Source organism: Musca domestica, unplaced genomic scaffold, assembly GCF_030504385.1.
Source record: "Musca domestica strain aabys unplaced genomic scaffold, Musca_domestica.polishedcontigs.V.1.1 15, whole genome shotgun sequence".
NCBI lineage: Eukaryota > Metazoa > Arthropoda > Insecta > Diptera > Muscidae > Musca > Musca domestica.
In genome coordinates this window covers 16357711-16371639 of record NW_026712207.1, presented here as the reverse complement: position 1 = coordinate 16371639, position 13929 = coordinate 16357711, and the positions used below count along the sequence as shown (strand labels likewise).

General features: G+C 35.1%; 1 protein-coding gene across 1 annotated transcript in view; it reads right to left on the bottom strand.

The window, feature by feature from the left end:
• The window catches only part of LOC101891444 (phosphatase and actin regulator 4), a 408780-nt gene extending 399210 nt beyond the window's left edge, over window positions 1-9570 (bottom strand). The window contains exon 1 of the mRNA XM_059119734.1: window positions 9106-9570. Within this exon, the coding sequence (XP_058975717.1) occupies window positions 9106-9460 (355 nt within the window). The 5' untranslated portion in view covers window positions 9461-9570. The remainder of the gene's footprint in view (window positions 1-9105) is intronic.
• Window positions 9571-13929: the final 4359 nt, after the last annotated feature.

Sequence of the window (13929 nt, the reverse complement as noted above, 5' to 3'; positions counted from 1 at the left end):
ACTGATCTGTGGAAAAATTTTAGCCCCATATCTTAATTGGTTTTGACTCTAGCGGACTTGGCTAAATCGTCTTAGAATTTTACACTAATCAAGAATATATACACTTTATTAGGTTTGACATGAGTATTTCGAGGAGTTACAAACGGAATATATGGTGGATTCCATGGGTGGCGGCTAGATCCGTTTTAAATATATTGGATTTTCTGGTCAGCAATTTGGAAGTGGATAATTTCATATTCACCGCATGTGGTAGAACATTTAGCTCGACTACATTGCTATTCAAACACCATCCTTAAGTCCTTACACAATGGGCATATAATTATTTATGAAGGTTTCAATCTCAATGCGGTTAGAAATGTTGGAAACAATAATATCATTTCACCTTGAATAAATACCTCTTTTAATTTAAGAGTCCTTTATGTCTTGGTTCTGAATAGGACGTATTACTGGCGGCCCAAATTTTTGGTGAAATGCTGTTAAGATGACGACCAAAATGAAATAGGGTTGCATGAGTCACTTTGCTGGCCTACTTGCCAGACTTCATTAGCGGAGCCATTCTGCCGAAATTTCCCTCCAGAAATTTTCTATCTCCTACCGGCACATCAAACGAAGTGGGCAGTTCTGTGATTGTAATTGGGTAGAATTGTATGAAACCTCGTTACCTGCTATTCGATGAACTGTAACAGTATTCTCTTTTCATGGCGGACACATGCTCAATATTATGCTCAAGTAGCAGGCCTCGGACCAGTCAGTCGTAATTGCCAAAATTCAGTCCATTAGGGCTGATATTAGCCATTTCTTGCACAATAAACCTGATATCGGATAAAGATATGTATTGACAGAGGTATTTTTGAGCGGTATAAGATGTTCGGTACCAAATATCATTCTTCTGGAGTGCATATTACGCATGTGAGGGACTTAATACCCCAAATCGGATGAAACATATATATGGGAGCTATAGCTATATCTGAACAGATTTTCTCCAAATTTGATTTACTTGCTTCTAGATTGAATTCGGTGCGATGTACCAAAATACAAGTCATTTCGACTTATGTTAGCCATTTGGTGAACAATTAACCCGAAATCGGTTGAAGATATATGGGAGCTATATATAAATCTGATTTGATTATCACTAATTTCAATTTCATTTCAATCGGATAGTAAATTCGACCTGCATTTTATTCACAAGAATGCATGGACGGACGGACTGACCTGCATAAACCGACTCAGAAAGTAATTCTATGAATATGCCAAAAGTAACTATGGGTCTATCTCGCTTCCTTCCCCATGTTACAACCAAATGCACAAAGACATAATACCCTTACAACCATGTGGTGTAGGGTATAAAAAGAGAGCGGGAGTAACGTCTCAGAGATTGCTTTCAGAATGTATCTAACTCAGCCGATAGGAAACCCAGTCGGTTTAAAATATCAATTCCTTTGTATATACCTCAAATAAATCTTCATAGCGAAGGTAAACCTGGAAAAAAGCTCTAACGTAAACATGCCTTTACATTTTGGAAACTATTTGCTCTTTTAAATTTTTATTTTGTTATTTAATTTCTTGTTTATGTTTCCAGTTTTTTTCGATTAAAATTACTTGAAACCATTCGTAACTATTACCATTGAAATTTCTGCTTTTGATTATTTAAATTTTGGGTTGGGTTGGGTCTGAGGGTCTTCATAATCTTGCAAGCATAAATTTCGACAGACATTTAATATTGATTTCACGTATCGAATTGTCAGTATTTTTATTTTATTTTATTTTGCTGCCGATGCCATGGCATTTGCTCGTTTGTAAAATGTTTACCTTTCTTTTATTAGTTTTTCTTTTTTTTTTTTTTTTTTTTTTCTAAACGCGCAAATATATTTACTGGAGCATGCTCTTGTATGTATTGTTTGGTGTGTGTGAAGGCAGTTCTGTATACAGAACGTATCGCATTCAAATGTTAAAATAAAATACATTCAATAACATGCATACACACACAGACACCATACATATATATAATTCGCGTATAGCCGGCGTCCCTCGTACACATTTTAACGAACTGGAAAGGAATTCCGGATGAGAGATTGGATCGTTAGATAAATGCTTGATAAAGCAGAAAAAATAAATCCAGTTTTATTTTATAGTTGTCTTTTGACATCGCCGACGAGGGGCAAATGAAGGCATTGCACTGCATATTTTATGAATGGACCAATGAAAACGGTGCTAAATAAAGGCAATAAAAACATGGGGAAACGCAATGAAAATTTTATTTTTATGTGAAAGGAAAATCATATTTTTATTGGCGCTGGAATTTTTTGTAACATGGATCGGGTCGTTCAACAATTTCATGAAAATTGTACTTGCGAGGTTTTTATAAATTGGAACAGTTTTGAGCCTTGCACCTATGTTCCCAAATGGGAATTCTTGGACCAAAAGCGAATTTTCTGGATTTAACGATTTTTTCATCGAACTATGAAAGTAAACACTCTAAAACGCAATTTTTTAATTACAGTTAAATAATGAAACATGAAATTGGTTGTTTCTGGTTATGTGTGCATATTTTTTCGGATACCTTGGTTGCAACAGAATCGTAAAATGAATGTAAAGGAATCGAGACTTCAATATGAAAAAAGAAAGTTTAACCGATTTTTCTGTAAATTTGTTATAAACTTTCTCAGAGGTACTCAAATGTGAAATAAAAGATTGGATATCTTCTGGTTATCGAGTCCATGTAAGAGTACCCCACAAAATTTTAACATTTTCAAAGAAAATAATTTATTGAACAGAAAGGAAAAGGATAACCCGATTATGCTCCAACTTTGGAAATCCAAATATTTGCATCATGTTTGATGGCCAATATCGGTCCACTCCATCAAGTACCTCCCCCACAAAGGGTAAAAATATATATAACTCCTATAAAATAAGATGTAAGTGTCCGATTGTCTTAAAATTACACACATCACATTATTTCTATTAACCCAAGCTCTGGTGTGAAGACGGAATATATCGGTCCACTCCTTCTAGTGCCTCCCTAAAAAGGGTCAAAATTTTGAATATTCGTGAAGCTCATAACACACGAAATTAGCATCCGATGCCATTCAGCCTTGGCACATCTCAATATTTCCATCAACACAAGATCTGATGGTAGAAATCAGACTATTTCTTCTGGCACCTCCCCAAAAAGGGTCAAAGTTTTGAATAACCAAAACTATAATAAAATCTGAAATAAGCATCCGGTTCTCTCCATATTTTACACGTACAAACATTTTTGCTAACACAAGATCTGTTGTGAGGATTATATATCTGCGAACCCTTTATGGTAACTCACCCACAATATTCATGCATATTCTAATTTTGTCGAGTACTCTTTAGGTAGGTGAATAAAATTCACAAGAAAATAATAATCTCTGCTAATTCAACCTCATTTTCGAAAAGGAAAGACTTAACGACCCCACTGGACTGTTAGCCGCACCAAGCTGCCTTTCACGTTCACCATGAAATGCTTCTCAAAAATATATCTTGGAGATTCCAAGACCAAGATGCGACAATTTTACTTGTCGAAATATGCACGAGTTGAGAATAGACCTCATCAGTCAATTTTGTATTGCCGTTCGAGGAAGTGTTTCACAACGACCCAAAATGTTTCAGTGCTGCGAATGATAATTGCGAGATTTCCGCCATTTTTGTTGAGAATTTGATGGAAAGCCTTATGTTGAAATTAGGACCGCGAAATCAAGTCCTAATTGCTCAAATTCTAGAGTCTACCAAAATGTTATTAATTTTGATTATGTTTGTATTCTCCCAGATTTTTCTATAAAGATTTTGAATATGTTCCTCCCTATCCCACATCTAGGTTTATGTCCATATCCTAATAACAATTATTTCCTTTATCGTATAACTCTTTGGAGACATTGTCATTCTAACAACCACTAAAAACGACATTACTTCTATAAAACTTTTTTTATTGTATTTTAAATAATAAGGGAATTTCCAAAACGTTCACGTATCTTCCTAGAAAAGGGGGATCGCAAATACTAACTCCCCTGTAATATTTAAAAACTTTACTTGTGGCATGGCATACAAATAATTATTTCACATGGTTACGCACCCAAAAAAGAGAAAATACTCAAACCCAACACTGCAAAGCTTAAAATATAAACAAAAACTTCTTTTGAAAGAAATTCAAGAGAAAACATTCACACTTTTAAACAAGTACATTCAGTGTTGGAGTGGAAAACGGTAGAGGCCAAAAAAATAAAAAAAAAGAAAATGTAGAAAACCAACAACACACAGAACACATGAAAAGTTTATTTCCCCTCACCCAAAAAAAGTAACCGAATTGTTACTCAAACTAACTGTGACTAAACTAAGAGTAAAAAAAACTAAAAAAAAAATAAAACATTTAAATGTTGTTTTATGTTTCTAGCGAGTTAAAAAGTATCAGTCGGTATTGCCGGCAGATGTATACCCTCAGCCAATGTTCGTTTGTTCCAATATATTTTTCGTATGAATGGGCCAATATTGTCCATTTCGTATCGGACCTAAATAAAAACGACATAAATATTGTGATGTGCCAGGTTTGGACTACATGGGTTGATTCCTTCACTTTATATGAGATATGTGACATTTTTTGAGGAGAGTTGGATGCTTGTTTCGCTTTCCTTGAACATTTTATTTTCCAAATCTTGAACCCTATGTGGGGGAGGTACGAAAAAAATAGTCCGATCTCTACCATCTTTATAACAGATCTTGTGTTGTTGGAAATATTGAGATGTACCAAGTCTGATTGGAATCTGATGTTAATTCTGCGTTTTATAAGCTTAATAGATATTCAAAATGTTGACCCCTTTGTGGGGGAGGTACAAGAGGGAATGGTCCGATCTCTGCCATCTTTATAACAGATCATGTGTTAATGGAAATACTGAGATGTACCAAGTCTGAATGGAATTGGATGTTAATTTCCCTTTTTATGAACTCCATAAATAATCAAAATTTTGACCCCTTGTGGGGTCGATATATTCCATCTTCTCAACAGAAATTGGGTTAATAAACATATTGGATGAGTGTAATTTGAAGACAATTGGACTCTTATATTACATTTTATATGAGATATAATTATTAAAAATGTTGACCCTTTGTGTGGGAGGTACTTGATGAAATGGGCCGATATTGTCCATTTCCACACATAACATAGCACTGATGCAAATATTAGGATTTGCAAAGTTGTTTTGAAAATGTCTACCTTTTGTTGTGGGGGTACCAGAGGGAGTGGACAAATATTGTCCATCTCCGAACTCGATCTAATTTTGATAATAATATTACGATGTACCAAGTTTGGACCAAATCGGACGGACGGACATCACTAGATCGACTCCAAATGTCCTGAAACAGATTTGGTCCAAAGAGACCTAGGGTCAAAAACCGTTATTTCGATGAGGACGTTTTAGTCGTATTAAATGATATATACCCTCTGTATCCATATGGCTAAGGGTATACAAACGGAATGAAGATGACTATGTGTTGCCCGACACTTATTTTGATATAGGGCTGGGATATTTTGCATAGCAAAAATTTATGGAAACATTGGGGTTTCCTTTGATATATGACCACTATCACCCTGAATTCCATCACGAATAATTTTTTTCTCACCAAAATGTTTTTATACGCTTGTACACAATAAAATGAGCTATCACTGTAATCATTTTAACAGCTGTCGGACGAGTGGCTTAGAAATCATTGCAGCCTGAAATTGGTAACAGTTTTTTCATCTCACCCTGTTTAACAAAGCGCACAGCTTGATTGTTATCTATATTGGAACACTAAGAAAACACTCCTCGAATTTTCTAAAGTCGAGACAATGCTGCACTTTTGAAGAAAAGGAAGAAAATGTATAAATATAATTCGAAATTGATTCCTTAAGATCATCCAATGTCACCTTGAGTCTATATTATCTCCTCTAGCTTGCTTCAGTACATATCAGCATACGCCCCAGAATATTGTAGAGTATAAAACTAAAACCTTGAGTAAAACTTGATTAAACCCATATCCATGATATTAATCCTTTCATTTCATGTTTATCCCCCAAAGAAGGAATTTGTTTACTTTCATTTCAATTTATTTTCGGATTCATTTCTTCTAATGAATTTGATATTTTGTTTTGCTTGAAGGCGGTTTTTCGTTACGTTTTTTTTTTTTTTTTTGGAGAACACACGCACACAAATCCAACCAAACCATTTACTGTAACATATTTTTTGTACCGATTCTACCGCATTCTATGAGATGCTTTGTTGGTAAAGACACTTTTGTTTTTTCTTTCGTTTTTAACCAGACATCCCACTTTGTATTAGTTATTTAACCACATTACATACACATACAAATGCAAGTTTACACATACCATTGTGGCATTCTACCTTAATTAAAATGTTTGTAATGGATTTGGTTTTTGAAGAGAAAGGGAGACGGAGAGAGAGAGGGGGGTATATGAAGCCTTAATTGAGTTGACGAATTTGGTTAGAGGGACAATTTGAAGTACCCTGAATTGATTTAATTCAAAATTAAAAAGGTAATTATTTAATACTTAGAAAAGACAGCATTTATTTTGTCCCACAAGAAAATAATTACAACACCCACATTAATTTTCTGTGAAAACTTGGATGAATTACGAATTTATATGAAGCTAATAGAATCTATGGGTGTAAAAAATGAGAAAGGATAACGACCGTTTGGCTCCAGTTTCGATTCTGATTTTTATTTAAAAATATGTTTCTTAAACGCTGATAAAACTAATCTAACTTAACCTCATCGCAGTCACACAATTATTCTATATTATATTGAATGGAGAACATTGCATGGCTGCTTGTCATTTCCTTCAAGTGGTCTTGCATATCTACTGAGCTCATCGATTTCCATACACATGATGTGTTTTATGGCAGCTGAATAATTGATAATTTTTATTTTTTGGAATATTTAGTTCTTAGATTTTCCCAACGCCACACCCGCACTGAAAATTCGAGTTTTTCCATTTGTTATTAGATTTATTCCATTTGAAATTCAAAGCCAAAAAATACAAACATTTTTTCATGTTTGCATTTTTGAATTACAAGTGAAATGAAAATGTAAATGAAATATTTTGAAATTCAAATGTAATTTTCAAATTGCATTTTTCAATTTTTCGAATTATAAATGAAAATCTGGAATTACATATATAATGTTACGAATTACAATAAAAATTTTTCGAATTACATCTGAAAAAAGTGTAGAGCTTCAAGACAAATTTCAAAACCGTACCTACACATTTTTTGAGAAAAGTTTTCTATATTTTTAGATTATAAAATAAAAAAAACAGAGTATCGCACCACTCCTGAAGGAGGAAGTCTTTAGAACATCTCGAAATGGACCGGACCCGATGGGACTTACGTCAAATTCTGAGTGTTCTTAAATGAAATATAATTCCCATATAATTCCAATTACAAATACAACTTTTCGAAGTTGTAGCCGAGAAATTCAAAACACAATCAAAAGGTACATTTATATGAGGTCTACAACACACGCTGGACCTATATTGAGAATTTTCTGTGGCAAAGGTTTGCATACTCTTAGAAGCAACTAATTCAGTTTGGGGGTGGCGCGCTACGTGTTTTGTTGGCACAGAAAAAAAATTCTATTGAATTTAATTTATTTATTTATTTATTTTTTGCAAAAAAAAAATTGTTTTTCTTCAATTTGTCCGGTGTTTAGATTAAATTTCCCTAAAAAATATAGTGGCGCCATATTTTTTTCTGGTTTCCCAGCGGCGATTTTTAGACTATTTGAGCCGATAACATCGACGGCAGATAACATCAACAGAGGCGCCGCCAATGTACAGTCGACAGCATGACGTCTGTATGGACAATATTTTGGTTCTACACTGTAGGATCGCGAAATTCCAACCTACAGTCTTCGAAATACCTTAAACCAAGTCGCATCGTTAGATGAAGGCTATACCACAACTTGGACCTATATAGTTATTTTCCATACCAAAAATGTGTGTAAACTTTTACCTATGTACGGTCCGGCATATCTTAATGGGGGTACAATTTTGCACCTAAAAAGAGTACATATCTATAATTTAAATGAGGAGTTACAAACGAAATGGCAAATGTAGTATACCCCAAATGTAGAAGCCTTTTCCAATCCTTTTCATAGTGGCAAGATTCGTTTTTTTAGAAAAGTCTTACTACTGAAGAACCAATCAACCACAGCATTCAATTGAGATCTCCAAATACCGATTATATTCTTCCAACAATATCGTTCTCCGGTAGTTTACTTCTTAATTCGAATTTTGTCCAAGCTGGTTTTTGATTCCACTAAGATCTTTGAATGTCAAATAACCGTTAATTCCGTCAAAAAATATTCCAATATATAACAAACGAGAATTTTTTAGGAGGTAGAAAATTTCTATAAATAATTATTAAAAAAATCACCTTCGTAATTCACTCTCTAGACGGGTCCGGGTAGAATGTCGTATTTTTATGTTTTCCCAATTTTGTTACTCTCTGATTACATTGTCGTTCAATTATTCTGATTGTGAATGTTGAGGGAATTACTCTCCTTAAAGTTACGAGGAGCTACTTTTGCCTGGCCTTGCTCTATAGTCTCAACAATGGGAATTTACTGAAAAGATGGCCATAATCTCAACCAATATTGGTCATACATTTAAGTTTGCCACTCACTTCCATCTGGCCACCTTAAAGAGTTAACCCAGTAAATTATAAATAACTCGTTTTACTCTCCACAATCGAGTCTAATTTCACACACAGCCAGACGACGAAGAATACCACCAACAAACATATATGCATATATATGTCTGCCTGTATGTGTATACATATAAAGATAGCATTTTAAATATTTACCCCGGCAAAACCTACACCCACACACATTCGATATTTCGACATACAAAGACGATTTGTTTTTAAGTCAAAGCATACTTTAAGGCTTCTTGGAAAAACAAAAACAACTCACTCAGCCAACATTTGTTTTCTTTTTCTGTCCCGAGTGAAGTTAATGTTTGCTTGGCGCCCAGACCCGACTCTCATATATTATATTTCTCGGTATGTTGTTCTTCTTTTTTTCATTTACCTCTCATCAACAATTTCCATAATTTCTGACGATTTTTCAATTTCACCGGTTTGACTTTCCTGTCGATGGGAATTTTACGCTGCTGCGGCTGTTGTTTGGTGGGCGTTGACGGCATTGTTTCCACATCAAATTCCTTGATCTGTTGATAGTCTCGGTATTTCATATAGGGTTCATATGAACGCATCGATAGCTGTTTTATCCTGCTGCGTTGTCGCTGGATCAGACGATGATGATGAAGTTGCTGCTGTTGCTGTCGCAAGGGGGATGGCGAACGATGTTCCTGCCATCGCCCCCCATGCTGGTCGTTGTGCTCCTTCTCCTCCGGTGGCAAAAGTTTGTGTTGTTGGCACAACATTGTTTGAGCCACATGCAAATGTTGGAAAAAGGTCTTTCTAGCTTTCGATTGGAAACGCGGCGGTGGGGCAAAACAAAATTTTATATGCAAATCGTACCAGAAAGTTTTAATAATATAAACAGAAATTTGAAATTGTCTTTTTTTATTTTTTATTTTTTGTCAATTGAGAATTCAGTCGGGGGTTTCTTTTTTATTAACAAAACAAGTAGTTTTCTACCGAAATATTTAACCGTAAAACCGTTTTATTATTCTAACGTCCACTTAGGCACTGAATGGAAGGTGGCAACAAAACCCACAATTGCCATTAGTTAGTTGCAACCACAAAAAATGCTACAAAGAATGTCAATGGAACGAACGGCGATACTTAAAGAACACCGAATGTGGCAAGCAAAACAAAACCATTACTTTATCGATTTGCTTGCGGACCCAACTATGTGGCGTCGTCCCTCGCCATATCTTGACCTCTAACCGAAATGTGGCGGCAAAATTATTCTAACAAATTAGATTAAAAATGCATGGAAAACTACATCCGCCCGCACCCCGCCTTGGAAGCCACGAGGAAAAATGGTAGGAAACAAAATGAAAATTAGTATGAAAACGAATTAATAATGAAATGCTATTGACAGAATGCAAAAAAAAACAACACACAAAACTTAAAACAGGAGCCAAGCATACCAGGAGGGTGAAAGAGAGAGAGAGAGCGACAACGAGATACAACATGGTATGCATAACATTTTATGATTTATAAAAAAGAATTAGCATAAAATGAAATTAGAAAAATGCAGATTTACTGCTGCTGCAACAACCAAGTAAACTGGAAATTTGAGTATTAGTTGGTGTTCCAAATCCATATGGTATGGCTGCGTGTATGTGTATGTGTGTCGATTTGCATCTGTGTTGTATGTTTCACACATACAGCATCATTTTGTTGCAACTTTTCCGTTCAAAATGTAACAAAATGGCGTGTGAAATTTTGTAATGTAAATTACAATTAAAATTAAAATTATGACATAGATATTCGTTTATCATCGCTAAACGTTTTCAAGAGCTGTCAGATTTTATTGACATACCACCGCCGATTATGAAATATTTACGCAATTTCATAAATTACAATTTCACAGCGTGAAAAATTATTGTGGTTTAAAATTCTATTTAAGCGGTTAAATTTATAATTTAATTGTGAGTGAAAACTAGTTAGTCAAGGAAATTCTATATACGACATTAGATATCAACTTTTGAAGGGAGATGCAGGGGGAGAAATATTTTTTATTACAGTGAAAAGATAATTACACAGGCCATCAATATTAAGGGAATTTTACGCTGCTGCTGCTGTTTGGTGGGCGTTTTTGGTGCCCGTCTCTTTGGACAAAATACGTGACTGTTGTCTTGCGCGCTCGATAAATCTGAAAGGGTTCGAACTTAACACATCGTAACATATTTATCAAACATATATCGAGAGTAAAGTTGGACTATATCAGTCAACTTCTTTGTTACCTTCCCCACATTTTTTTTAAATTAAAACAGTAAAGAAAAGTCAAAAGTGGGGTGGGTCGACTATATGATACCCTACACCACTATGCACATATTTAGTAGAGCTCCCGTAACAAAATAATTTATTTAAAGTAGATCACACCACCTATCACCATATATTTTAGCCGAGTTCACCTAATGGAAATGTACCCTCCGAAATTCATTCCATTTGGGTTGATATTAGTCATTATTTGCATAATAAATATGAAGTCGGATCTTAGCCGAACTCGATAAAGTTTGCCAAAGATATTTCCGAGCTCTATGAGATATCTGGTACCAAATATCATTGTCGTCGAATATTACAGATAAAAATACTGAAAATTGTGAACCTTATGTGGGGGAGGTACCAGGAAAAAATGATCCGATCTCTACCATTTTTATAACAGGACTTGAGTTAATTGGAATATTGAGATGCATCAAGTCTGAATGGAATCGGATGGTAATTTGGGATGTGAAAACATTATGGATATTCAAAATTTTGATCTTTTGTGGGGAAAGTACCAGGAAGAGTGGGCCGATATTCCCTATCTCCGAACTCGATCTAAGTTTGATAATAATGTTACGTTAATGTTATGGACCAAATCGGATACTCCCTTCGAGAGTATTTCGTCCGTCTGCCAGCCACCCAGGATGGCGACGGATACTGCTTGAACGGCTCGAAAATGCCCTGAAACGGATCTGGTCTATAGAGACCTAGGGTCCAAAACCGTTAATTCGATTAGTACGTTTTTGGCCGTATCAAATGATATACAGAGCGAGATAAAAAAAACTGCAACAACGTCAAACGCCATAATTTTTACATTTCCTTTTTTAAATTTTATTGAATGAAAGCAAAAAATGTCGGAAACGGCTCTGCGGTATTTTGGTCCATTCCCGTCGATGTGATTGCTTGAGTTTCCAAAATACTCGAGACTCGAGACACAATAGTCCAACGGATTGGTATCCGGAGATTTTGGTGGCCTCACGTTGTAACCATTCTTGGGTGACGCGTGCTGAGTGCGATGGTGCTGAGTCCTGTTGGAATGCCCAAGGTCTACGGCCAAAATATTTGCGTGACCATGGCTTTAACACACCCCCCAGAATATTTTCGCGAAATTATTTAGCATTTATTCTGATGCCACGGTCGATTAATACGAGCGGAGAACGACAATCGGCTGATATGGCGGTCCACACTATCACCATGACCGGCGCTTCAGTTCTGGTGGCCAACCGAAGGTGCACATTTTCAGCTGACCTTTTTGACAAGTAAACACGATCATTTTTTTTTTTTTTTTGTTACAAACTGCTGGAAAAACTTTAGGCCAAGCGAAACAATTCTTTAGCTCTTTTGAGTGAATTTTCTTTCTGTTGCGGTGTAATTTTTGTACTTTTTGGAATTTCAATGGCTTTACCCCAAGATCATTTTTCAATATTTGCCGAACGGAATATTTCAATATGTTCAGCTCGCGAGCCACTGCGACTCGGTCTGTGTTTCGATCAAGTCGCTTCTTTACGTCAACCTATTCTACCAGTATCACGGTAAGGAGCGATAGTACGAGACACAAAAGATTTATTCGCATTTAAATTCTGGAGTGCTCTAAAGATAGCCACTCGTGGTTTTCCAACCTAATATAAAGAAATCCCACTATCACGCTTGAATTCCATCACGTATAACTTTTTTTCTGGAAAATTCTCTCCAAATCGCTTGTAAACACAATGAGCTGTCACTGGAATAATTTTAACAGCTGAGGGACAAGTGGCTTATAATGACAGCAGTCTGAAGTTGGTTGCAGTTTTTTCATCTGGGTTCTGTATACCCCCTCAAGAAAATATTATTTTTAAATCTATTAACATAGATGAAACGTATTCATAAAATTTCAGTATTCAAATAATATCTCGATTAATTATTTCCAAGAAAAATGTTTATGTGCCTGAGGTACGATTTTCTAAGTGTAAGACAGCTAACAATAGGTCTTGTCAGCGAGAAATGTAAATTCTGTCTAATTTCATGCCGTGGAGAATTTGAAAATTGCAAATTAACTAAAAGCTCGAGATTTATGGAATACTTTAGAAAGTGGCCAGATAATAAAATGCTAGGTAAATTAACACAAAATAACTTTAAATCAAAACATTTTAAATCAAAGCGAATATTCAAATATGCGAATATTGTTCGGCTTCTGGGAAAAGCTCTTCCATTCATTTTTGTGCTACGACTTGCTTGAATCTACATCCCAATTTATGAATTTGCAACACATCAATCAACAATATTGTAACTGATAGCCAGGTATGAAAAGTAGATTAGAGTTGCTGGTACATGTGGCACAGCAGTAAAGCTAAACACACAGATACAGCCAGTATAGAATTTACACACACATATCATCACATTTTTCAAATTTCTATTCAAAGGACCATGCCAAAATTTCATAGTAATGACCTATACGAGGAAATGTTATACAATTTGTTCTCAACACTCGGTATCGTTCTCATTACTCGAATGACACACCCGCTCTGACGGACCGTTGTAATTTATGAAAATTTCAAATTCTATTTGAACGACCAATGGGCGTGACTCGTAATGTAATGTCAATGTGAGGTGATTGTTATCTTGACAACAACAACAAAATATTCAAAATAAGTTATGTAAAATGTTCATCAATTCATTATCGACCTGATAGTCTCATAAAGAGATTAAAATAGTCGGCAAGAATTTATTTCTGCCTTTGACAAATTATAATGAATATTTGGAATTTTTGCCTTTTCATTATTATTGATATGATATTATATAGATATCTATGAATATTTTATAGATATGAATACATTCGCACATGCATGTGTAAGTTTCTATGTCAGTGTGTGTGTGTGTGGTAAACGCATTAGAATGGTAATTATGTCCAAATTATTTTAAAAGAATTTATGAAATTTAATTAAAAAATGTTTAAACCAAAAACTTTTAAGATTCA